Source organism: Ahaetulla prasina, chromosome 2 (assembly GCF_028640845.1).
Source record: "Ahaetulla prasina isolate Xishuangbanna chromosome 2, ASM2864084v1, whole genome shotgun sequence".
NCBI classification, from domain to species: Eukaryota; Metazoa; Chordata; class Lepidosauria; order Squamata; family Colubridae; genus Ahaetulla; species Ahaetulla prasina.
Window position 1 is genome coordinate 110768946 of NC_080540.1, and position 27593 is coordinate 110796538.

At 37.5% G+C, this 27593-nt stretch overlaps 1 protein-coding gene across 1 annotated transcript in view; it reads right to left on the reverse strand.

The window, feature by feature from the left end:
• Positions 1-27593, reverse strand: part of TENM2 (teneurin transmembrane protein 2) — a 970061-nt gene that overhangs the window by 237289 nt on the left and 705179 nt on the right. Inside the window, exon 6 of the mRNA XM_058167878.1 lies at positions 4728-4860. Coding sequence (XP_058023861.1) covers positions 4728-4860 — 133 coding nt within the window. The remainder of the gene's footprint in view (positions 1-4727; positions 4861-27593) is intronic.

Here is a 27593-nt window from a genome sequence, read left to right on the forward strand (position 1 = left end):
GTTGGCAATTTGATCTCTAGTTCCTCTGCCTCTTCGAAATCCTGCCTGTACTTCTGGTATTTCTCGATCCACATACTGCTGGAGCCTAGCTTGCAGGATTTTAAGCATAGATGTTCTGTCCCCCCCATGCTTACTAGCATGTGAAATGAGTAAAATGATGTTATAGTTTGAACATTCTTTGGCATTGCCTTTCTTTGGAATTGGAATATAAACGGACCTTTTCCAATCCAATATTTTTTAACAGCTGCCAATTTGATATTTTAACGTATTTTAACTTCATGGCATCAATTGAACTCCAAGTAATAATTTATGGGTAGTGGGGAAATAAAATGAGTAAAAAATAAAAAATGAAAAAGGGGTGGTCACCAACCCAATGTTTCTTCAGTCATTATGAAACAAATCAATGTAATTAAATTCTACCTTGAATAGAAACCCTGAAGGTAGAATTTTTTCTCTATGTAAACTTAGTGCCAGCTTTCAGAGCAACAGCAGTGGTATGGGCTAACCCCCCACAAAATTCTCTAATATTCAGCCTTTCCTCCTACTTGCCATCTATTAAATAAGAACCCAGACTCTTGCACTCCTATTGCTAGACAAAACTGTAGCTTCAGAGAAGGTGAGATTAAAATGCACCTAAAGAGCAGAAGAAACAGCTATACTTTTACTTGACAGTTTCTCTGACTGTTCTCAGCAGGACTGAAATTGGCTAGGAAGCAGAGAAAGTGCAGAATTGTAAAAGAGATATTTTAGGGAAACATTGGAGAAATATCTAAGCTAGTATACCTTTACTGGAAGTGCATTTGTGCCCAAGATAAATTTGGAACTATTGTAGCATGCTCAAGACAGGATTAGACATTAGCCTAAATATGTGATAAAACAGTGTTCCTGCTGTTTTTGTAATTATCTGAGGGAAGTTCTGGGTGGAAAATGGAATATCTCTGCCCTCTACCAACTTTTTTTTTAAGCTTCCATACTTGGAAAAGTGGTGGTTATTTTATTGTTTCAAGAAAGGAGCCGTAGACAACTTTCCCATTTCAGAAAGTTTAAAATGTGTGAGAAATATAATAATTAAATTGGTTCTATGAATTAAAATTAATAAATTAAGGGTCAATATCCTTTCTATTTTGTTTGATATAGACATACTTGAGTACCAGAGTTCCAACATTTGAAATATATTATCTCTTTTCTCCAACCTGGACCAAAATATTTTCTTTGGTATATTATTTTTTCATGATCATGATCTTAATTATATTAATTTCAGTGATTTTCACACATGAATTCCAATGCCATGGCAGTGGACTTTCACATAATGAGTTTCCTCTTCCCTCTTCTTGTCTCTCAATGTTCTACTCTTATTATTGAGAGAGGCAGAATTGGTTAATTAGCAGTTGCCATTCTACTAGGGTCTTCAAATTCATTTCCAGCTGTTATTTCAGATACTGTTGTATAAAGTAACCATGGAGCTGTATTTAAGACTTCCTTTCTACCAATAGAATAGCCACTGACAGTTTACTACACTTTTATATCCACACACTTACAAATAATAACATTATTAGGAGCAATGAATTATGCAAGTCTCAGTAACAATTAAGGCAAGAGGAGTATTATATAAGTAAAGTTTAATCTGTGTCTACTGAAAAGTAGTTCAAGTTATGAAGATTTATTTCATTTTCCAAAACTTTGCTAAATGTTTAAGACACAACTCTGGAAAAGAAGTTATATACAATAATATTTTTCTGCTGGTAGAATAGTATCTGCCAATCAAATGTGAGATGAAGGCTATGAGGCTCTTAGGACATGGAGACTAAGAGAAGGAAGAGAGGGAAGGATGCAGAAGATTAAGTCTGGGCCCAAAGAGACCCAGACATGTGAACATGTTACATGTTGCGCCGGCCCTGCAAATCCATCATACTATATAGTTATGATGTTATTTCATATTCAGGAGTCTGATACCCACAGATAAAAACTGTTCTTCAGCCTGTTTGTGTGGTTGGTTGTGCTTCTATATCTCCTTTCGGATGGTAGGAGGGTAAAGAAGTGCTGACCAGGGTATGAGTCATCCCTGAGGATTTTCCTCACTCTTCTAAGGCAGCGAGCCCTAGCAATCTCATCTAATGGTATCAGGGGACAGCCCACAATGTTTTGTGCCAACAAATTCATACAAGTCAGAATTGAGAAGCAGCAACAGAGAGCAGATGCCAGCCTCTGCAAAGAAGTTGAAGAAACAGTGGATCGCCTAGTTAGACTAATTATTAACAATAGCATGACAAAGTAGCAATAATGATGCATTGGAAGATCTGCAAGAAATACCATTTGCCTACAAGCAAGAAATGGAATAGACAAAGTAATACAAAATGAAGAAGCTAAAGTGATCTAGGACTTTAGAATTCAAATTGAAAAGTACCTGCCACAGCATCCCAGACTTAAAAATTGTTGATAAGAAATACACAATAGTTTGGGAGTGGACATGGCAGTATGTGAGAGAGTAGAAGAGAAGAGAAAGAACTGGAGAAATTAACAAGCCACAAAGACCTGCAAATAGAAATAGAATGACTATGGCAAACTAAAACAAAGATAGTACCAATAGTAATAGGCACCTTGGGTACAATCTGAAAACATCTGGACTACCATTTGAACACCATCAGAATTGACAAAAATCACCATCAGTCAATTGCAAAAGGCAACTTTACTTGGAACATCTTGCAACCTGAAATGATGCCTTTAACACCATCAAACAATAGTATCTGCTTATCCCAGATCTTTGGGAAAAACTTCATAGGTGGATAAAAATGCCTAATCCAGTCTATCATCTGACTGATTGTGTGACCAACAATTATTATTTAGAGATAATGAAATAAATGAAATTGTCCCATCTTTCCTTTGGAAGCAGAAAGCAATGCACATGATGGAAGATTTTCCAAATTTTGTTTTTATAGTAACAATCAAAGAACAGATGCAGTTAAGTTTCTGTCTCAATACCTAGAAGGTAATAAAGATTTGTGACCAAGACAGAGTGGCTGCTTCTTCAAAAACCAACACTTCCAAGTTCATTTCCATCTTTAATCCAGGATAGTGTTGTTCCTTCCGTTACGCAGAGTAGTTCTGTAATCTGGCAATCCTCCTGGACTCATAGTTACTGCTGGAAGGGCAGGAGGATATTGTGACCAGGAAGCTCTGTTGACAGTCATTCATATTTTGGCCACATTATATTTGGACTATTGTAACTCAGTTAGAGGGGGACGTGGTGGCTCAGGGGCTAGGATGTTGAGCTTGTCGATTGAAAGGTCGGCAGCTCAGCAGTTCTAATCCCTAGTGCTGCCGTGTAACTGGGTGAGCTCCTGTCCCAGCTTCTGCCAACCTAGCAGTTTTGAAAACACATAAAAATGCAAGTAGAAAAAATAGGGACCACCTTTGGTGGGAAGGTAACAGCGTTCTGTGCGCCTTTGGCATTGAGTCATGCCGGCCACATGACCATGGAGACGTCCTCGGACAGCGCTGGCTCTTCGGCTTTGAAATGGAGATGAGCACTGCCCCCTAGAGTCGGCAATGACTAGCAAGTATGTGCGAGGGGAACCTTTACCTTTACCTTTAACTCAGTTAGAGGGTACTGTTTTTGAAGATCATTCGGAAGCTAAAACTCATCAGGGATGCAAATAGCAATGGACATGTTGCAATTCTTCCATGCTAACACAATTGCTTTGAAAGTGAGACTAGTTTTTAGTTGGTTTAAGATGCTGATCATTTTAAGACCTAGGGTGGGGCTGCGATGGCTCCTAACACATAGGATATGTTGTTATCAGGGACTCTTAAGTGGTCTTCTCTGTGGTGACCATTTTATACTAGCAATTGTTCTAAAAAGTAAACAAGTCCTGGCTGTTCAGAAAGGCTGCCCAGATAAGTGAAAACTGGGTTGTGTTGAAAATATAGTGCCAGGCAATTATTGAATATTATAAATATAACTGTATAATTTAATGTTGTGCTATTAGTAAACATTTGTATAATTTATGTCATTGTATTTATTCATTCTATTATATAATGAGGAGTGAAAGCAGGTCAGTCTTGTTTTTGATTGGAGCAGTGTTTAAGCTTTAGCAAATTAAATCAATCAGTTGATCCATTAAGAGTTCTGTGAAGTCCCAATCATCTTGGAATAGGTCATCCAGTAAGATGCAGGATCAGACAGAGGCTTTCCTTCAGAAATTGTGCATGCTCCATCAAGTGGAGGTGTTTAAGAAGAGATTGGACAGCCATTTGTGTGAAATGGGGTTGGACTAGAAGACCTCCAAAGTTCCTTCCAACTCTGTTATTCTGTTATGTTGAACTTCCAGTTCTAGCCTTCCTAATATATCCAGTGTGCAATTACATTATCTGAAAAGTGTGAGATTTGCTAGGCAGTAAAATAAATTGAATCAGACACTTGGCATCTGATGAAATGAGCTGCAGGTCACAAAAAATGCATGCCTTTTAATAACGTTTGTTAGTCAGAAAAAGTGTACCATGTGCTTCTTGATTTTTATAGACTACAGACTAGCAGACTTCTTCCTCTACTAAGATATCCTCAGTTCTTCCTTATTAATGTCTGTATTTCTGTGCAAAAGGCTGATATCAGACTGAATCTCCTTATCCCCAGTGCAACTCTTTTTTACAGCTGCCCCCATTTGTATTCTCGAGCCCTTCCTACCTTCCTACCCCTTCCCCGAAAGATTGCTTGGATAAACTGAAATTACCTTTTGTAATATAATACCCTTTGCCTTGTTCAGAGCTAAATAGGCTGAATGCTGTTGCCCAGGAACAGGGCTCATGAAAGATGCAGCTTGTTGCAGCTTCTCTCCCCACCCAGCAATGGATCGTCCTGTGAGGCTAGAAAGGAAACAAGAGTGTCTGCTGACAGCTTAGCTCAGCTTGAACTCTCATTTTTCACACAGAGCTAATTAAAAACTGAAATTAGTTAAATATGGAAATGACACTTGCAAGCACTTTAGAACAGTACTGGTAAAATCCCTCCAGAGTGCTGCAGAATTACCTGCTGCTACGAAACTCCCCAACTGAATTCCACAGTTAAAAGGCTAAGCAAAAGGGAAAGTTATTACTGAAATTTTCAATTCAGAATGTGATTGTATTTATTTATTATTCAAATTTCTATACCGCCCTATCTCCCGAAGGACTCAGGGCGGTTTACAGCCTTATAAAACATAAAGTATAAAATAAATACATGTTAAAACAACATTTAAAAAACTTATTCCATTAGGCCAAATTTAAAACTATAGTTAAAAATACAAAACCCCATTTTAAATTAATTTTAAAATTAAACCCTAGGCCAGCCCTGCACAAATAAATAGATGTGTCTTAAGCTCGCAGCGGAAGGTTCGAAGGTCAGGAATTGTAAAATTCCAAATTTTAACATCTACATGAAGCCGCTGGGTGAGATCATCAGTGGTTTCGGTGTGAAGTACCAACTGTATGCGGATGACACCCAGCTGTACTTTTCTACACCGGACCACCCCAACGAAGCTATCGAAGTGCTGTCCCGGTGCCTGGAGGCCGTACGGGTCTGGATGGGGAGAAACAGGCTCAAGCTCAATCCCTCCAAGACAGAGTGGCTGTGGATGCCGGCATCCCGGTACAGTCAGCTAAATCCGCGGCTGACCATCGGTGGCGAGTCACTGGCCCCGATGGAGAGGGTGCGCAACTTAGGCGTCCTCCTGGATGAACGGCTGTCTCTAGAAGATCATTTGACGGCCGTCTCCAGGAGAGCGTTCTACCAGGTTCGCCTGGTGCGCCAGTTGCGCCCCTTTCTGGACCGGGAGGCCCTATGCACGGTCACGGCCGCCTACTGCGACCAGATACCTCTCACCGACCCGTGCGCTCTCACAGAGAGGGACTCCTCAGGGTGCCGTCAGCTAGGCAGTGTCGTCTGGCGACGCCCAGGGGAAGGGCCTTCTCTGTGGGGGCTCCCGCCCTCTGGAACGAGCTCCCCCCAGGACTCCGTCAACTTCCGGACCTTCGAACCTTCCGTCGCGAGCTCAAGACACACTTATTCATCTGTGCAGGACTGGCTTAGATTTTAAATTTACAGGGGTTTTAAATTGATTTTAATATTTATATTTTTATTTTTAATAATAGGGCATTGGAATAAGTTTTTTAAAGATTATTTTAATTTTGTATATTGATGTTTTATATGCCTGTGAACCGCCCTGAGTCCTTTGGGAGATAGGGCGGTATATAAATTTAAATAATAAATAAATAAATAAATAAAATAAATTAAATTTCATGGTTGCCTTTGGAGTAAGCAAAGATGTTCTATGCAATATGGGGTACAAAAAGATGTCCTATATGCATGCTCTGATTATATCACCTTTAAGCACAGTGTTGGTTTTCCAAAATTCTAAAATGAGAATGCGTACGTTACCCTAGGCATTAAGAAAACATAAGTTCTCTGTTGATTTCCAATCAGGTTGCAGAAAGAATACATCTTTGCAATGTAATAGCAAATACATGCATCCATATCTTAGACTCTGCTGGTTAAAATATATTGCCTTCTGTAATTTTAATAAACATCTGTAATAATCCATTAATCTGTCATTAACGATAGATCTCTAGATGCATACAGCAAGGTACCTAAAATGATATGTGACATAGCCAAACGTATGGTAGGCAGAAATTTGCACTGTAGCAAGCATCTAAAGCAGTAATAAATGTCTTTCAATGTGTTTGCACATTCCAAAGACACTTGCGGTCCTTGCTATGCAAGCAGAAACCTGTTTCTGCACATACATACGTATCTTTCAATTAATTGAAGCAATTGTATTTATATCAAACACTTATTTTATAGAAAGGACTGTGATTAATCTTGAGCAGATGAGTAAGTTGTATTCATAATATTCCGATTATGAGATTGCTTATACTTTACAAGAGCAACGGCCATTCACATTAAGAAAAATTGTGGTTTTGGCATGCAATTTGAACAAATTTGCCCGCAGGAGAAATGGTTTTCACATGACTCCAAGATTTTCAGGATGCCCAGTAATTTTCCAGCAATAAAAATGTAAAGATGTTACTGTTCCTTCTATTTTTCCTTAAGGCAACTGACTCCTATTGCCTGTCATGATAAATAAATAAATAAATCCCTGTGCAGAAGGACTGGCAAAGGAAGACATTTTCAACCAGAGCCATTTATACACCATAAATCAATTGGAAAAGAATGCCAAACTCCAGTAAATGTGCCAGAATCACTTCTTTGGCACTGATCTGGGTATCTCTCCAAAACCAGGCTTTGCTAGTTTACAGCCTCAGTTGACTCAGCTGGAGACACAGGAGTACTGCAGCTGAGGCATCACACTCCTTACGATATTTAATTTTGAATATGAAATGAATTTGCCCTTTTTTTTCCACTTTAAAAAAAGGTTCCGGCATAAATTGTAGATTGCACAGCTCTTTCTACTAGAATAAAATAGGCTGCTGCACACAACTGAGGTTAGAAACAGGAAGAATAAACAAAATGTGGTAATTGTGTGATCTTTTCCGAATCTTTATAAGACAGGAACATTGTTCCTTAGCCAAACTGCTGGTATTTAGGTGATACGATTTATCAGGAAGGTGTTAAAAAGTAAAACTGGAAAAATACATTTAAAGAGAATATCAAAATTTGCAAGGAAAATATTTAAAATAGTACACCATTTATAACTCTCCTTTGTATAATTATTTTCAATCTTTATGAAACGATGGTCACACTTGTTTCTTAGTCCATGGACTAACTCTTTAAAGAGTGTAAGATTCCTTAAAGTTTACAATGCACTCTTACATATCTTAATGCAAACAATTTCAACAGTATAAATATCCGGTTAGATGTAATCCATGTTAATAATTTTACATTGCCTGCAAACACCAATTATGTGTTACTTTCCCCCATCCATAATCTAATATGGATGCTGTCTGGCAGACTGCATATTCCTGAAACCCTTTTAGAACATGCACGGGTTGGCAGATATCAAGAAAATGCTGTTTGGCTCTCATCATCAACCTAAAGCTGCAGCAAACTAAAACTGCAGTGAGAAAAAGTAGAAATGTCAGTTATGAGTCCTTTGCAAAGCAAAACCAGGATACTGATGGGTTCCACTCATTCAATACGAATCAGACAGAGCACCAAGAAACAAAAATCAAAAGGCTTCTGCCTTATCTTCATGTCCTTTCAAAAGTCGCTGACAAGAACAGTAAATAACACATCTTTTCATCAAGCCTGTCCCCTTCCCCCACTCTGAATTGCTCCAATTCAGTTTAAAGGCTCCATTTTTACATTCAGATTTAGCCACCTATACTCTCTCCGAATGCAGCTGAAGCCTAATTCTGTAAAAACTATGAGGCTATTTTCACTTTAATTGCCATTTCATTTTCTCTTTAAAAAAAACAACAACAACAAGCAAACAAGCCGGCAGAGATCATATGGGAGAAAAAATGAGCATGCATCCAAAGGTGCAAGAAGCTGAGAGATCATAAGAAAATTAGCGAGAACAAGTTAGCTGTTTCTTTTCAGAAAAAAAGATATAATAATTTTATTTATTTATTTATTTCGATTTTTATACTGCCCTTCTCCCGGAGGACTCAGGGCGGTGTACAGCCAAGTAAAAATTCAATATATAAACATTAAAAAGAAGTTAAAAAGAAATATTATAATGTGGCCGAAATTTTAAAACCATTTAAAATCTTAAAACATAAATACCCCAATAAAATTTCAATCCAGTCCCGCTTGAATAAATAGGTGCATTTTCAGCTCACGAAAGCCCCGAAGATGAGGCAATTGACGTAACCGGGGGGAAAGTTCATTCCAGAGCGTAGGAGCCCCAACAGAGAAGGCCCTTCCCCTGGGGGCCTCCAGCCAACATTGCTTGGCGGACGGCACCCTGAGAAGGCCCTCTCTGTGAGCGTCTGGTCGGTGGGAGGCACAAGGTAACAGCAGGCGGTCCCGTAAGTACCCGGGTCCTAAGCCATGGAGCGCTTTAAAGGTGGTAACCAAAATCTTGAAGCGCACCCGAAAGACCACAGGAAGCCAGTGCAAGCTGCGCAGGATTGGTGTTACATGGGAGCAACGAGTTGCCCCCACTATTACCCGCGCAGCTGCATTCTGGACTAGCTGCAGCCTCCGGGTGCACTTCAAGGGCAGCCCCATGTAGAGAGCATTGCAATAGTCCAAGCGGGAAGTGACAAGGGCATGAGTGACCGTGCATAAGGCATCCCGGTCAAGAAAGGGGCGCAACTGGCGCACCAAGCGCACTTGGTGGAAGGCCCTCTTGGAGACGGCCGCCAAATGATCGTCAAACGACAGTCGCCCATCCAAGAGGACACCCAAGTTGCGCACCCTCTCCGTTGGGGCCAATAACTCGCCCCCCACAGCCAGCTGCGGCTGCAGCTGACTGTACCGGGGTGCCGGCATCCACAGCCACTCCGTCTTGGAGGGATTGAGCTTGAGTCTGTTTCTCCCCATCCAGACCCGTACAGCTTCCAGACACCGGGACAGCACTTCGACAGCTTCGTTGGGGTGGTTCGGGGTGGAAAAGTACAGCTGAGTATCATCAGCGTACAGATGATAACTCACCCCGAAACCACTGATGACTTCACCCAGCGGCTTCATGTAGATGTTGAACAGGGGGGGCGAGAATCGACCCTGAGGCCCCCCCCATGTAAGGTGCCTCGCGGTCGACCTCTGCCCCCCTGTCAACACCGTCTGCGACCGGTCGGAGAGATAGGAGGAGAACCACCGATAAACGGTGCCTCCCACTCCCAACCTCTCCAACCGGTGCAGCAAGATACCATGGTCGATGGTATCCAACGCCGCTGAGAGATCTAATAGGACCAGGGCAGAGGAACAACCCCTATCCCTGGCCCTCCAGAGGTCATCCACCAACATGACCAAAGCTGTCTCCGTACTGTGACCGGCCCGGAAGCCGGACTGGAACGGGTCTAGATAGACAGCTTCACCCAGGTACCGGGGAAGCTGCCATGCAACCACACTCTCTACAACCTTCACCACAAAGCGAAGGTTGGAGACAGGACGATAATTTCCCAAAATAGCTGGGTCCAGGGAAGACTTCTTGAGGAGGGGTCTCACCACTGCCTCTTTCAAAGCAGCGGGGAAACCCCCTTCCATCAATGAAGCATTTATAATTTCCCGGAGCCAGCCTCGTGTCACTTCCTGAGTAGCCAGCACTAGCCAGGAAGGACACGGGTCCAGTAAACATGTGGTCGCATGTAGCCTCCCCAGTAACCTGTCCACGTCCTCGAGAGCCACAGTCTCAAACTCATCCCAAATAACCTCAACAAGACGTGCCTCTGCCATCCCACTTGGATCATCGCAGTTTTGGTCTAGACTATCCCGAAGCTGAACGATTTTATCGTATAGATAACCGTTAAACTCCTCAGCACGTCCCTGTAGGGGGTCATCCCGCCCCTCCTGATGAAGGAGGGAGCGAGTCACCCGGAACAGGGCGGCCGGGCGGTTATCTGCCGATGCAATGAGGGTGGAAACGTAGGAACGTTTCACCTCCCTCATTGCCACTAGGTAGGTCTTAGTAAAAGATCTCACTAGTGTCCGATCAGCCTCGGAACGGCTAGACCTCCAGGTACTCTCTAGGCATCTTCTCCGGCATTTCATCTCCCTCAGCTCCTCAGAGAACCAAGGAGCCAAGTGAGATCTGCGCCGGGTCAGAGGCCGCAAAGGCACGACACGGTCCAAAGCCCCCATCGCGGCCCGCTCCCAGGCCGCAACGAGTTCTTCAGTCGTGCTGTGGGCAAGATCCTCAGGGAATGGCCCAAGCTCCGTCCAGAACCTCTCAGGGTCCATCAGGCGCCTGGGACGGAACCAACGCATTGGCTCCGTCTCCCTGCGGTGGTGAGCGGCGGTCTGAAAGTCCAGGCGAAGGAGACACCGGTTCCGTCATTAAATCTCCTAATACCAGATCATTAATCCACTGTCCAGAGATAAAAATCAGATCTAGTGTGCCTCCCTCCGTGTGTGTGGGGCCATCAGTTACTTGAATCAGGTCCATGGCCGTCATGGAAGCCAAGAACTCCTGAGCTACCGTTGATGACAAGCCGGCCAATGGCAAGTTGAAGTCCCCCATGACCAAAAGTCTGGGAGTCTCAACTGCCACCCCGGCAAGCACCTCCAGCAGCTCAGGCAGGGCTGTAGTCACACAGCAAGGAGCCAGGTACGCGATCAACAGACCCATCTGATTCCTATGGCCCCACTTCACAAGGAGGGATTCACAACCAGCTATTTTAAACTCATATGCCATGTGAGTTTGTATGCCTGTGGGTTAGTGTTAGTGCATCTTGATACTTCAAATTCGGAACATAAACTGTTCAAAATCAATAACCTGATACACGCAGGTCAGGCATAGAAGTTCTTTCAGATACAAGGGAACGTACTTCCATATGGTTGAGGGAAAAACACTGAATTAAACATGCCAGAAATGTTCCTGGAAAGCTTTTCTGTAAGCAGGCTATGTGGTCAGTGTTGAATTGTGAAATGCCCATTTGGATACAGTCATATATCAGTTTTCTCTGTAGCTATTTTGAGTGTTTGTACAGGAGAATGCAGTCACTAAATGGTTTGTTTTCTAGGACATTAAGCTTAAATTGTTCGATGCCTACAGAACTCAAGCAGAGGAAGGAAAGGACAATAGATACAACTGGTGGAGTGACATTCCCTGACAGTCATCTGTAATTTAACCATCTCAAGCAGTATCGAAATGACTCTCTGCCCTTTTGGTAAATTGGGTGAATAAATGAAACTGTAAGGGCTCTTTGGCACAGTGTCTTGGCAGTACTCAGAAGTATATGATAGGTGACGTGTGGGCTGCCTGTTGAATCAAGTAAAATATTTACACTTTAAATGGAAAAATCAAGAGAGTACAGATACGCTGAACCTAAAAGGCTAGACTTCACAAACTATTTTATTTATATATCAATATATAATATATAAGCTTCCTGAAGGGCAGATAAAGCTCAGTATGTGCAGAGTAATATGAGCTACAGGCTAGAGTGATTATATTCATATTCAATCATTCTGTGCAAGCAAATACACAGCGGCTTGCATGATGTTGCACATACAAGTAATTGTGAGGATGATGTCTAAAGTGAGCAAGAAAATCAAGATGGAAATATTTCCCTCAAATTCATAATCAATAGAAACAGGTTCTGGTTACAGGAGACTAGAGCTTCAAGTACTATTAAGCTGGTTTCCTCAGCCATGAACAAAGCACATGACTCTTATTTTTATCAGCATTAGTCAGAATTAATAAGTACGGTAAATTGAAAAACTTGGCCAAGATTCCCAGATTATGAATTCAATTTTGAAACCGAAACCAAGTGCTATTGTCTCTTCATTGTTATTGATATTGCTAATTATTATTACATGTCTCTTATTTTTATCAGCATTAGTCAGAATTCATAAGTACGGTAAGTACACCATTTAAATTTTGTTCATGCAATTCATTGATTAATCAACCTTAGATATAAAAAATCACTAGGCAACTTAGAGATAGTCAGTCAATTGACCTTCACTTTCTTCATGGGATTATTATTACTATAAATATTTGTGTGTGCAGGCAAGTGAAGCAAGGGAAACAATATATAAGCAATACTAGGTTCCTGGAACAAAGGGTGAAATAACTATATACAATTTAGAGTTGAAAAACTTGGTCAAGATCCCCAGATTATGAATTCAGTTTTGAAACCAAAACCAAGTGTTATAGTCTCTTCATTGTTATTGATATTGCTAATTATTATTACATTTTCCAACTTTGAGAAAAGGTCAGAATGGTTTACATGAGGATTTTCCTTCATTTTATTCACAGTTTATTACCTATGATTTACTTTGGTATAACAAAGAGTGACTACATCAGTAAATTTATATGGCTGAAGATGTTTTTGAACCCTGATCATCAAAGTTCAGTGACTCAGCCACTATATAACAGTGGCTTTTATAGAAATGCCCCTAACTTCACATCACACTTATCATATTTAGAAACTGCCCATCTCCCTCAGAGAGGGACCATAATTGTGATACTTCAAAAATAAATAATAATATTTTATTTTACCTCATTTCAGGTACAATGAAGACATTTTCAATTCTACTAAATTATTCTGCTATAATTTTCTGATAGCTATTGTTTCTCCCTAAATAGTTTACTTTTCAAATAGTCTTTGAAAAAATACAAACACAATCTTTGTACAAAGCACAAAGAATGTGATCAATGTAATGGAACTTTCAGAGATAAACACATCATATAAAAAGAAAGATCAAATGTATTATTAAATATACTATAAATAAAAATGTCATGGATATATATATGTTATGTATGTGTACACACACACACACACACACACACACACACACACACACTGTAATAAATTCATGTTTCATATATCATTCATAATTGGTGTAAAATGCTATAATTGAAGATATCAGGCAGCACATTAATATTATTTTTACAAAATGAAGATCCTTATACTATTCAACAAGGTTGTTTAGAGAAAAATAAGTTATACATGATTTGTTCCAAAGAGTTTTAACTGTCCTTATTCATATAAAATAATATAACACAGATGCAACAGCATTAACAGATTTGTCTTCCTTTCCTATTATTTCTAAAACAGACACCAATTTAAACAAGAGATTTTTCATATGCATAGAAATGCAAAACTGGAAGTTCCACCATATTATTTTCTGTTAGTTCCTTAGCATAAGTATTTGTAAACATTTGGAAGTTACGAAGGCAGTTTATAGCTGGAGTGCAATGTGTCATTATTAAGAATAGAATAGAATAGAATAGAATAGAATAGAATAGAATTTTTATTGGCCAAGTGTGATTGGACATACAAGGAATTTAACATAACATAACATAACATCAGAGTTGGAAGGGACCTTGGAGGCCTTCTAGTCCAACCCCCTGCCCAGGCAGGAAACCCTACACCATCTCAGTCAGATGGTTATCCAACATTTTCTTAAAAATTTCCAGTGTTGGAGCATTCACAACTTCTGAAGGCAAGTTGTTCCACTTATTAATTGTTCTAACTGTCAGGAAATTTCTCCTTAGTTCTAAGTTGCTTCTTTCCTTGATCAGTTTCCACCCATTGCTTCTTGTTCTACCCTCAGGTGCTCTGGAGAACAGCCCGACTCCCACTTCTCTGTGGCAGCCCCTGAGATATTGGAACACTGCTATCATGTCTCCCCTGGTCCTTCTTTTTGTTAAACTAGACATACCCAGTTCCTGCAATTTGTCTTGGTGCATATGCTCTCAGTGTACATAAAAGATAAGATCATCAAGAATTCTAAGGTACAACATCTAATGATAGTCATAAGGTACAAATAAGCAATCAGGAAACAATCAATATCAATATAAATTATAAGAATACAAGTATCAAAGTTACACTCATACAATCATAAGTAGAAGGAGATGGGTGATGGGAATGATGAGAAGATTAATAGTAGTACAGATTTAGTAAATAGTTTGACAGTGTTGAGGGAATTATTTGTTTAGCAGAGTGATGGCGTTCGGGGAAAAACTATTCTTGTGTCTAGTTGTTCTGGTGTGCAGTGCTCTAAAGTGTTGTTTTGGGGGTATCTATGTAATATAATATATGTGTGTGTCTGTGTGTGTGTGTGTGTGTGTGTGTGTGTGTGTGTAATATGTAATATGAGTGAGACCTCGTCGAAACGTCGCCAAGATAGTTTCAACCTTACACGGGAAAAGACCTGAATAGCCAATACCTACATAATATGTAATATATCTACGTAATATGTAATATCTACCATTCCAGGAATTAAACATTTTGAATAATTCCTTTTGCCCACCAAATCATAATAATCTGGAAAGTTTGAGAGTGATTATGTAAGCACTTTAGTTTATGAATAATTACCAGACTACTCTTGTAGCCACATCATTGTGATCTGTAGAAGAAACAGAATGTTCTAGATTTCTATAGAAAATTCTGCTTCTGCAATGGTAAATTATGTATATACTTAACTATCAATGCACTGACAAATAATCCCTTTTTGAGATCATTAAATATTATGCCTGATCTTAAAAAAAAAGTTATATCTACGTTGCATTAGAGTTCAATTACTCAAGTTTTCACAATCAATTTTGAACTTTATAAAAGTATAGTAACTAAAGTGATTGATATTAAGAGAAATCTCTGGCCAGAATGGGTTAATTACTTTTCTTCTTTATACTTTAATTACTATTCTAATAGCAAATACTTCATAAAAGTTATTGCATTACATTCTTGATGAAATTATCTTTCCATTGGTATATAATTTTATGGTACTACTCCAAAAAAAAGTGATATTATTAGCTAGTTTTAGAAAAGACACTTTTCCCAAAACTGTTTCCACAATTTTGGCCACTACTGTATCATGGTCATGTCCCCAAATTTCTTCTTCTAGTTATACAAGGCTATTTTTTATTGAACATATGATCTTGCCCAATTGAGAGAGTGATTTGGATCTCATTGGGCATTCCAGCAATTCAGTTGTAGAGAATGAGTTAAACATAACAAGTTTGCAGTTCTGAGTCTAAAAGAACAGAGAAACATCCCCCCTCCAATTAATTTATACAGGAAAATGATTAGATTTCTCTGCATATTCAGACAGATGGCAAAGGAATATGAATAAAACATTTCATTTCGCTGCAAACAGCAAGTCCCTGCCACCAATTCACTAAGAATGGACATAAAAGATCTTGAAATCTCTGTGCAAAACTATCTGGAATGAGAAAGTTTAAATAGTAAATAAAAATAATCAAAAAGTAAATAAAAATAAAATTTAAAAAGTGCCAGGTAAGAATTGGTTAAGCAATCACCTCCTGTCCTGATAGTCTTTTTCTAATAATTGTATTTATATTTCTGATAGTTGTATTTGCTTAGAAAAAGGCTGCTGTCATAGTCTGGGTTAAAACTAACCATGGTTCATCATGATGTGTGAACCTAGTGACTATAAGGAAATTCCATCTTCAGGAAAAAGGTCACACTTTCAGATATAATACTAAAAAGTGTTTTATCTAAATATATAAGCAAAAGCCCAAGAGAGCCAAGTAACAAAAGGTTTTTACTATTTTCCCACCTCTATTTATATATTCATTGTTCAGTGCTGTTTGCAGCTTATGTGACTGTTGGTGCTAGACTATTAAAGCATGATATGAGAATAGCAATTCTGGAATTTGTGCACAGCTATACATATCAGTAGGAATACAATCTGTGTGTATACATACAAACACACACTGCAATAGAACATTACAATTTTTTAATAAAAGTGGCATGTCAAATAATTGCTCAACTAGCACTCACAACAATTTAAAAAAAAATAGTTTGCTGCATTTGAGATATGAAGGTGGAAATCCAGAGAATGTAGCAGATTGGCGATCACATTATGTGCACACTGAATTAGCAAAACATTAGAGAAACAACAGGAACAAAAATCTGTAGTGTGGATTTAGCCACTGTGCTTATGGGTCTCCAGTCTCTACAATTACATTTTCAAGGATGGGAAACCTATGGCTTTCTAAATGTTGATTAAATATAAATTTCTACTCATCATTGGCATAATGGCTGGAACTGCTGGGAATTATAATTCAGGAACATCTGGAGAGTAAAAACACCCCATACTAGCTTTAGACACCAAACTGAGTCTTATAGATATCCCCCCACCTTTTTTTTTACAATCCTTAAATTGAACAACAGAACTTCACAGCATTAAATCAAGTAAGACTGCAGACCAGGTAATGGCTTTGGGTGTCACTACATCTTTAACCCCTAGTCTACCTGTCTCTCAAGTGTAAACGGAAATGTACTATTTCAAAGGAAAACAATTTACTTAAATGTATAATTTTGAATGCTGGAACACTATTTAGAGTAACCACAGCTATTATAAAAATCATGGTTTCCTTTTGCTTTCCATTTGTTAGCATTAATCACAAACAGCATGGCTCCAACTTTAATTTCAGTCACAGCATCTATTTCTCTCAGGGAAAAAATAAAGTTCTTATTAAAACATTTAACTTAGGAGCAAGTATTCCTCATAATAAGGTAGAAGCCTTTTAAAGGGAAAATCATTAGATTATGAAGTTTACAGCACATCACTTGCAAATTTTGCATCATGTTATTTTTTAATTAATGTAGCAAAGCCTGAAGACTTGTGTGATTTTGAATTTTAATAAATGAAAGTCAGAAAAATAAAATAATGCAGCATACAAATTTACCTGGCAGAGATTCTTCATAATATTATGATTTTATATAATGCTAGAGAATAACTCCATATACTCCCTCCAAGTGATATCAAAAAAATTGTGATTTAAAGAATTTACTTTCTCAGTAAGTAAGAATGAATTATCTGATGCCTGGAGGAACCTGGTATGATGGAGTAGAACATGGAAGGCAAGTAAATAAATTTAGAATAGAAGTGGAAGGTTAATGGTGGCTTGTAGCGCTGAATATTTTGGGACATAGATGAAACCAAAATAGAATCTGATAAAGTTATTCAAATAATATTATAGATCTACAAATAAAGATGGAAAGCATCCTCTACAATATTTTCAATAACTTAAAGAAATTTCATTATATAAATAATTACAAATAGTTACATATTGGAAAAAAGAACCTAAACACTAAGTACTTGCTTGATGGACATTACCTTACAGATGACCCCCACCCTGTTAAAGACCTCGGTGTTTTCATATCTAATGATCTAAGTGCCAAAGCCCACTGCAACTACATAGCAAAAAAGGCTCTAAGAGTTGTAAACCTAATCTTGCGTAGCTTTTTTTCCAAAAACATCACACTACTGACCAGAGCATATAAAACATTTGCTAGGCCAATTCTTGATTACAGCTCGCCTGTCCGGAACCCATACCACATTTCTGACATCAAAACAATTGAACGTGTCCAGAAATATTTTACAAGAAGAGTTCTCCACTCTTCCATAACCAACAAAACACCTTATTCCACCAGACTTGAAATCCTAGGTTTAGAAAGCTTGGAACTCCGTAGCCTTTGACAGGACCTGGGTTTAACTCATAGAAACATCTATTGCAATGTCCTTCCTGTTAAAGACTACTTCAGCTTCAACTGCAATAATACAAGACCAATAGATTTAAACTTAATGTCAACCGCTCCAATTTGGATTGCAGAAAATATGACTTCTATAACAGAGTTATCTGTGCTTGGAACGCATTACCTGACTCTGTGGTCTCTTCTCATAATCCCAAAAGTTTTAACCAAAAACTATCTACTGTTGACCTCACCTCATTCCTAAGAGGACTTTAAGGGGCGTGCATAAGAGCACAAACGTGCCTACTGTTCCTGTCCTATTGTTTCTTTTTCTTATATATATATGCTTATACTTCCTTGTTTCTCCTCATATATATGTTTATATACTATATAATCTTTTTGTGTGATGCTTGTGTATATTGTTATGACAAAATTAAATAAATAAATAAAAATAAATAAAATAAATAAATAAAAGGAAAGTGAGTTTTGGATAATGCCTTTTAATTTCACAAATGAAGTTTGGGACATTTATGTTATTGGGTGCCATAAAACTGACAGATAAAATAGAAAGCCAAAATCTTGAATTAAGATGGAACAGATTACTATTAGATTTTTATTCTCTCTGTGTCAACATCATGAATACTGCGAATACACTTTTCTCCTCCTAAGGGAGGCCTACAACTCAGTCTTCTGGGTTTAGCCAGGACTGGCTCTAGATTAGAATACTGCAATACAGTTAATCAAAAGTGATGTACACACAGAGAAGAAGGTTATAGAAAAGTTAGGCTAATGCTTATAGCAGATGGAGTTTTAACTGCTAATTAGTCTATATCAGATGACTTTAAGAATACCACCTGTATATATTAAACCTCGTATTCAAGACCGTCTTGACTTTCTGCTCATTTTAGATCTACATTTTGCAAAGTTGCAGGGAAATAATGATATAAATTACAAAACGAATTCCAAACCTTTCAATTAATTCTTATAGGTACAACACTACATTCCCGTATTTTTCACTATCATCCTGTCTGACCATGCAACGTTTCAACAATGTGGGGCAGATTTCAGTGAATAATTCTTCAAGTTTCAATACAGTCTAATCCATGTACATATTTCATTAAACTGAGAAAAAAATTGACAAGATATTCATGACGCCAAGAAATAAATGTGTGCCACATACTAAAATTATTTGAATAATCTGAAACAACAACAAAAAATCTTTGTCAAAATTTTTACACATGGATACCAAACCAGGAAACATCCTAGATTTGAGGAGCACATCCTGGTCAGTCAGTGGAAGCAATGTAGCAATGGGAAGCTTACATCAGCTAGTGTATGAAAAAAATTGTCCACTGGCCATTCACTTTCACCAGTATGAGTGTTCAAGGTGGTTATCATATCTACATTTCAGCAATTCAGACTACTACTAGATGGGAGCTAGGAATTGGAGTTTCCTGTATTTTTATTCTATCACCATGGCTATTGAGCCATGGTGGAACCGTCTTTCATTTATTTATTTATTTATTTATTATTTCAATTTCTATACAGCCCTTCTCCCAAAGGACTCAGGGCAGTTTACAGCCTGATAAAAACAACAGATAAAAAAATTAAAAAACAGATTTAAAAGACTGATTCATCCTTCTGACGTGAGTAAAATGAGGACCCAAATTGTTGGGGGCAATATGCTGATTCTGTAAACCACTTAGAGAGGGCTATAAAGCACTGTGAAGCGGTATATAAGTCTAAGTGCTATTGCTATCAACTAGTGAATGTACAAACTTCTGCACCTCAGAAATAGTTCTAGCTTGAATAGCTGACAAAGAGCAAGAAATAGCACAAGCATAGCAGAATGGAAAGGGATTTTTTAAGGTTTTTTAGATGCTAGTATTTTCTTTAATTTTTTATGTTTGGTAAAATGGGAGATGGTGATGGAAGAGAATACCTACTCTTTTCTCCATTTTTAAACCAAGGGTCCATCAGTAATCATGCATTAATTAGATTCTACTTGGAAATAATTTTATATACAAAATAAGAGAATAATATAAAATAAAAAGTATTTCAAATTACTAAATGTTGTATCATTACAAAGAAGACTTTCCAAACCATAACTTCCAAGTTTCCTTTTTTGGGGGGGAGGGGGATAAAATTTACTTGGGATACTTAGAAAATCAAGTTATGAATTAACAATAATATGTCAGGTTATGCAAATAAATGTGTTTCTGCGTTTAATTTTGGAAACTGTTTACCTTAAGCATAATATCTGGGACATTAGTGAGGGTAGTAGGGAGCAAACTCAACAATTTGCATCCTAGTAAAAGGGTAGTTTATTATTTTGTATGTCCATTATGGCAACAATTTTATGAGAATTCTCATTACAGATTATTAAAATTCCAAATTCTAAAAAGGCCAGACACCGTTGCTCTGTATTATATCTTTTAATGGGAATTGTTGTCATTGTTCACTTGAAATGCTGACTGTGATATTCAATTAGATCAATTTAGTCTTTTCACATCTAAGAAATAGATGCCAGATATTTCACTGTATTTCCTGGTTAGTTTAATGAATGTTTATTTGCCACAAAATATATTATTTATTCATTACTGTCAAGTGAAAAATTAATTATTTATCAAAATAGTTTACAGACCAAAATGCAGTATGTCACCTTTGGATTTACTATTACAAATTACACACTCTTTTTTTTTTGAACCTTGAATTGTAACTAAACATGTTGAGCTTAAACAAAATCAATTTGTTTAAGAAAATTATTCTGCAGTATAAACATGACATGCAATAATTACTTATTTTTATAATTATACCCCTGGTGTGGGAAAACAAACCTTGGCAAATGACTTTCTTCTATGTTAAATGAAGAATATTAGATTCCTCTGGTGGTGTTTTAATTTTAACATATGGAGAATTGAATATATAATATCATAGAAATACTAAGATATCAGTTTGTAGCTACTTTTATCTCTAATTTTCTTGTAATGGCTCTTTGTTGTATCTAAAAGCAAATAAAAATATGTTTTAAAAATCAGTCAAATGTTGTAAAAAATTTACTTATAAATCCGAAAGGTTCATGGACCTGATCTTTTTCCAATTCTAATGAAAAAGACAAAAATCCATGTTTCTACAGACTACAAAAGAACAACATCGGGAAGTACGACACAGAGAGATAAGGTACTTCCAAGCTCACAGACTCATCCAATAGTTTTCAATAAAGAAAGCAATGTTGATACTTATTTGTTTATTAATTTAAAGTCTATACTTTTTTTTAATTTGCATTTATATCCCACCCTTCTCCAAAGACTCAGAGGGCGGCTTACACTATGTTAGCAATAGTCTTCATCCTATTTGTATATTTATATACAAAGTCAACTTATTGCCCCCAACAATCTGGGTCCTCATTTTACCTACCTTATGAAGGATGGAAGGCTGAGTCAACCTTGGGCCTGGTGGAACTAGAACCTATAGTAATTGCAGGCAGTTGTGTTAATAACAGACTGTTTTACCAGTCTGAGCCACAGAGGCCCTTTAAAATTCCTCAAAACACAAAGTTGACCTTTCAGTTGCAAGTTATTTTAGCAATCTCTGAAGACAATAATTTATTGCTACTTTGTTTACTTCTTTCAATTTTTTGGGTCCAAGAACTGAATTAGTTAATCTAAAAATAAATTAAATTCCATTCACAATTAATTCACAAGGCAAGCTGCAAGTTTTTAGTATTAAATATCAAGGAATTTGGAGGGCAATGTTATATATAAATTAATTCAATGTATGCTTTCTTGGAGACAAGCCCCAAAATTAAATGCATACAGGACTGAGAGTTTAAACAGTAAACTATTTTCTCTTGTAAAAAAAAAAAATAATGGCAAGATTTCCAATGTATTAAAGTGAATGAAACAATAATTAAATAACAAAGTAAAAATTAGCATCTGACATTACTTCGTTTAAAATAAAATCAGGAATGAACAGGAACAGTTTATCAGTCAAGTTTAAATGTCAGTTCTCAAATTAGAAATAAATCATCCTGACTTTCTTGCTGTTTCTTCAAAGTTAAATAAGTTTTTAAAGTAAGAATATTATTAAAGAATGCCCATTTAAATTTCATTGCAGAAAATATATCAAAAATAAAACAGCAAGGAAATACATCTCACTATTAATTAATTGTGTTGTTCATAACATGCACACTTGATTAACTGTAGCTCTAATAGGTTGTTAACTGGCATTACAACTTGTGTGGTTCATTTTCTGCTTCCAGCTCAATAGCAATCTGCAAAAATGTTTAAAATATATCACCATATTATTTTACCTATCTTTATGCTAGAAGGAATTAAGCACTCCTTTTGTTCATAAAAATACAATTAAAAGCTTATATTGTAAAGGAGGAAACAACTTTTCAGCTTAGAAGGTATCTTCAAACTAACACGACAGCTACAGCAAACCAAAAGTAGTTACTACAAAAGAAAACTAACTTTTAACTGAGTAGGTTTCTGACTTATAGGAAACAGTATTTTGAAGTAAAACATAGCATTCCAAGGATCTGATCAATCTTTTCTTATTGATGTTGATCTCAGCAGGATAACAATTTTTCTCTCTAAGTTTTTTAGAACTGTTGGTCCAATTTCACATAAAGGAAACAAAACAGACTTTGTTAAGAAGTAGAAAATGTGTACCTATGTAGAAATTATATGTTCCAATAACTCACCGTCACCAGACTGCAAACAGCATGTAAGTGCTTGTGTGTTTATAAACAGAATATATCCAGCAAAAAAAAAAAGTTAATGTCTCCTAATAAAACATAGAATGTGTGATTCACTTGTATACAAATGTATCTGTTTAAAATGAGACCAAAAATGTAAAATGTATGTAAATGTAAAAACAAAACAAAAAACATGCTGAACTTAATCACATAAGCAACAAAGTGTTGGCTCAAATATGCTGCCATCCTAGAAAACCATAACATACTTATAAATATTGTGGAAATAATTATTTTAGTAATTTGTTAATTTAAAATGCCTCTCATCCCAATCCAAACTTTCTTTTAATTTCCAACTCTTTTCTTTGAGAGGTTGTGCTGGTAAGGCCAAAATGATAGCAACTCCTTGGAGGGATTAGTAAATTTTCGGAAGTTTTATGTTTTCAGACATTAGAAATCAAGCCAGGTAGGCATCCAGAGCCTAATGAGAATGAAATGAAAAGGCTAAAAATAAATGGGGTTGCCAAAGTTATACAGATCTAATTGTACTGTTAAATTCTACTTAAGTGGTCAGTGATAGGTTTCAACTGTTTTTACTACCGGTTCTGTGGGCGTGGCTTGGTGGACATGGCAGGAGAAGGATACTGTAAAATCTCCATTCCCTCCCCACTTCAGGGAAAAATTACTGCAAAATCCCCATTTCCTCCCGATCAGCTATAACTCAGGAGGCAGAGAATAGATGGGGGCGGGGCCAGTCAGAGGTGGTATTTACCAGTTCTCCGAACTATTCAAAATTTCCACTACTGGATCTCCAGAACTGGTCACAACCTGCTGCAACCCACCTCTGATAAGGATCCTTTACAATATCACCAACTACTTCATTGGCTCAGGAAGAAAAAAAATCTCTTTGGTACAGGAGATTTTAAATATCTCTACTGACATAATGAGCTCCCATAAAATGAGTAATCTAGGGTTCTAACGTGCATAGGGTTGGAAAATTCTACTTGTCACATGTTCAAAATGGAGGCAGAGGATAGCTGAATGAAGACTATGCATGCTCAGTGGCTGAAAAAGGTGGTTTTCAGAACCACTCACCCACCTATTTCCCAAAACTGTGGTAAAGTAGAGAAAGGAGGAAATGGAATATAGTGACATGAACTCTGAAGAGCCTACAGAACAAGCAACAAGAGCATCTACACTTGCAAGCAATTGTGAAACTTAAGTGAGGAAGCTCATTCCATCTTTTCCAGAACAAAGAAAACAAAATCATTCGACTTTTATACATGAAGCCATGGAGAGCATCATAACAGGAAAGAATAAAGAGAGTAAAAATCTTTGTTTACAGGGTTATCCATGGTTAAACAAACCCGAGATGGTGATTTTGACAGTACCTTTGCCTGGAGAAGCAAATCCTTTTACCTGAATGGTGTTTCTTCTAACAAAAGGAACAAAGAATTTCTAAAGAATATTTGGTGAATATGTATATGCTTTCTTGTATGGGTTCATGACAACTTTATCTCTTGTTTTGGTAATCAGCAGAAATGTATTAAAAGGAAAATAGAACTGGATGAGTAGAAAATTATGAAAGCAATCATGAAACTGCAGAGTAATGGTATTGTTTTAAAAAGAGAATTAAAGACAAATCTGACAACCTTATCAGCAACCTCTAGAAGAAGAAAAATAATAATTATAAAGACCTGGAAAAAAATTAATAACGTAAATGAAAAAAAGCTATTCTAGTTCTCTGTGAATGCAAGTTAATTTACAAACCAATTTTCTATAAAATGGGGGGAAAATGAATATATCTTACAGATGAAATATGGCACTTTAGGATAAATAACTTCTGTATTTTTAAGAATATATAGCTGTTTCTGTCATTGCTTTATTGCTTAACTCTTTGTTATTAATATAACAACAGAGAAGTGCAGCTGTTGTCTTCTCTATTCAGCATTTCTTGTATGAGCATAATGTCTTATGTGAGGAAAAATATTTTTAATTCTGCACTGTCACAACTCTGTAGTGTAAGCCTTTGGTAGCCTGCTTCAATTACTGAAGATCATTCTTTATCTACACTGCATGATAGTATTAAGAGCTAGCTTTTAAAATGCTGTTTTGTCAATATTTAATTTAGGCTTGGCTGATAATACAAATATTTGAATATTCTAAAACAAATATCTGATTTAAACCTAAGAATTCTCATAATTTCAAAAGGACACTTATTAAAGCTTTATGTAAGATAGGGTAGACATATATTATCTCTAAATCAAAAGTTAACTGGATAAGATTTGGTTGAAAAAATGAACTCATTAATGTACTTATATTAAAGGAAGAGTAATGCTCAGAGTCTGCACATTTACTACAGACAGATCCACAGAGTGATTCATTCTTATGTATGTGTATTATGCATACTGATAAAAAGAATTCTGTGCTGCTGGCTATAATCAAATGTTAATCGTCATAGTATACTAAAGGAATTGAGTGTGATAGCAAAGCATTTTTGTCTTGCCTTGAACTTTCTCAAATGGCAAAAAGGCTCACAATATGCCCAAGGCTAGAATATGTTGTTCCATTTTTCCAAGGGTCTTCAATGTTCAGAATTTCTTTTTTCATGTTGCAAAGGAACTTACCACTTAATGCACTACCCTTGATGGTGGGCATATATGCCAGTCAGTAATGGAAAGACTTTGCTGACTGGTAAGAATACACAGAATCTAGACCTTTGAAATAAATTCAAAAGATATCATAATACAAAACATATGTGATAATCTTCGTTTATAATGCATCGTGAAGTACTGTATTTTTCAGTCTATTAGACGCACCCCCCAAAAAAAGTGGGTGGAAATGTCTGTGCCTCTTATAGGGTGAATATTGCTGAAGCCCCACCCACCCACCAACCCCCGCCCTTTGGCTGCTGCCTCCCAGCAATTTGCCTTCTTGCAGCGTACAGCAAACACTCTGATAGCTTTAGCACAGCCTGATTTAGCATGATTGGCGATTGGAGCAGCCTCCCGGAATACTGCTGATTAGCTTTTCCAGGCTGCAGGGATCGCTGCCACTCATCCCCACTACTGCCCATCGCCGCTGCCTATCGCCACCTCTGTGCACCCCATTTTCTGCCTCCACGCAGCCCATTTTTGGCCTCTGTGCGCCCCATTTTTGGCCTTTGTGTATCCCATTTTGGGCCCATTCCAGGTGGCAGGGATTGCTACCACCACCATTTGGGACATGGGGATGCCAAAAACAGGACGCATGGAGGCCAAAAATGGGGCGTGCGGAGGTGGCAATAGGTGGCGGAGAGCCCCGCAGCCTGGAACAGCTGATTGGCAGTATTCCAAGAGGCTGATGCAACTGCCAATCAGCTGCTCATGCTAAATCAGGCTGTGCTGAAGCTGACCAGGCTGTTAGCTATTTGTTGCAAGGAGGCAAACTGCTGGGAGGCAGATTTTTTTTTCTTGTTTTCCTCCCTAAAAGCTAGGTGCGTCTTATAGTCCGGAGTGTCTTATAGTGTGAAAAATACAGTAACTGGAAGGGAAATAATGTTTCATTGTTTCTCTAGACTTTGATTTGTGGGACAAGATATATTTCTGGAGCATCCAAGTGTTGTTGCACATAGGACCCTCCGTTGGGATGCTTGAAGTCTATTCCACCCTTTCTTTAGTCCTATATCAACACAATTTGTACTGCCTGATCTAGCTTCATTGGGCCGCTACACCCTACACTTAAAGTGGGAAAATTCAGTGCAGCAAGTAATGCATTTGCTGCCATCCATTATTTTCCTATCAAGTGTCATCTTCCAGTGGAAAAAAATGCCCCATCAGCTATCATTCTCCAAAACAAGGGAGAATTCTAGGACTTTAGAATTCTACATCTCTTCATTCAATTTACTGTCTAGATCAAGGGTCCCCAACACCAGCCCAGTTCAAAACTGAGCCATGCGAGCGATGGACAAGCGTGTGTATGCAAAGTTGCACTCACATGAGCAATCGACAAGTGCTTGTGCATAAAGCTCCACTCGTATGAGAAGAAGGCACTTGTGCTCATGCACAAAGCTCGACCCTTGCACACATGCTTTAAAGGGTTTTCTTTTTTGTATTTAGATATAGAAGCACAATGTTACTCCAAAGACTTGCTTAAAAATTTTAGCATAGTTTCTTCTATTGTTTGCTTGCTACTTGCTTACTTAATGAATGGAACACTGAAATGTATTTTGTGTTTTTATGGCTTAACTATGCAGATCACCAAAAGCCAGAGAAAGGGAATGTACTATAATGGGAGCACCTTCACAGTCAGCAGCTGCTAAATTAGGAAACTTATTATGAGTATTTCTCAAAAACAAGGCTGTTACCAGTCTGTATAAGCAAAAGTAAAAATCTTAGCTCTATTTGTTTGGTAAATGCACTCAGGATAGGAGTAAAAGTGCAATTATTAGAGGTTCTGCCAGTATTTTGAATGAGATCATCTCTGAGCACATAATATCTGGGTCTAGCATGTCTAAAATGGGTATATGGTTAAAAGCTGGTTAGCTGAAAAATCAACAATTTCACAAGTGATGTCTGAACAAACTATGCCAGTTTGTTAGGCATCTCCCTTAGAAAATACAGCGAAGATTCGGCTGACAGAATTTCCTTTCAGAACAATTTATCCATTAATTTTTATAGCTAGAGCTTCCTTTGCCAACAAAGGCATCACTGAAAAACCATTCTTGGTAATATTAACTATCTCACTTTCCAAAACAAAATCTAAAAGCATCCCCAGCTGATACCCACTTATATCAAATTTTATATGCCTTAATAGGAATAAATTTAGGGGTATGGACTTAATTGTTTCCTTCCAGTAACTTATTTGTAACCTA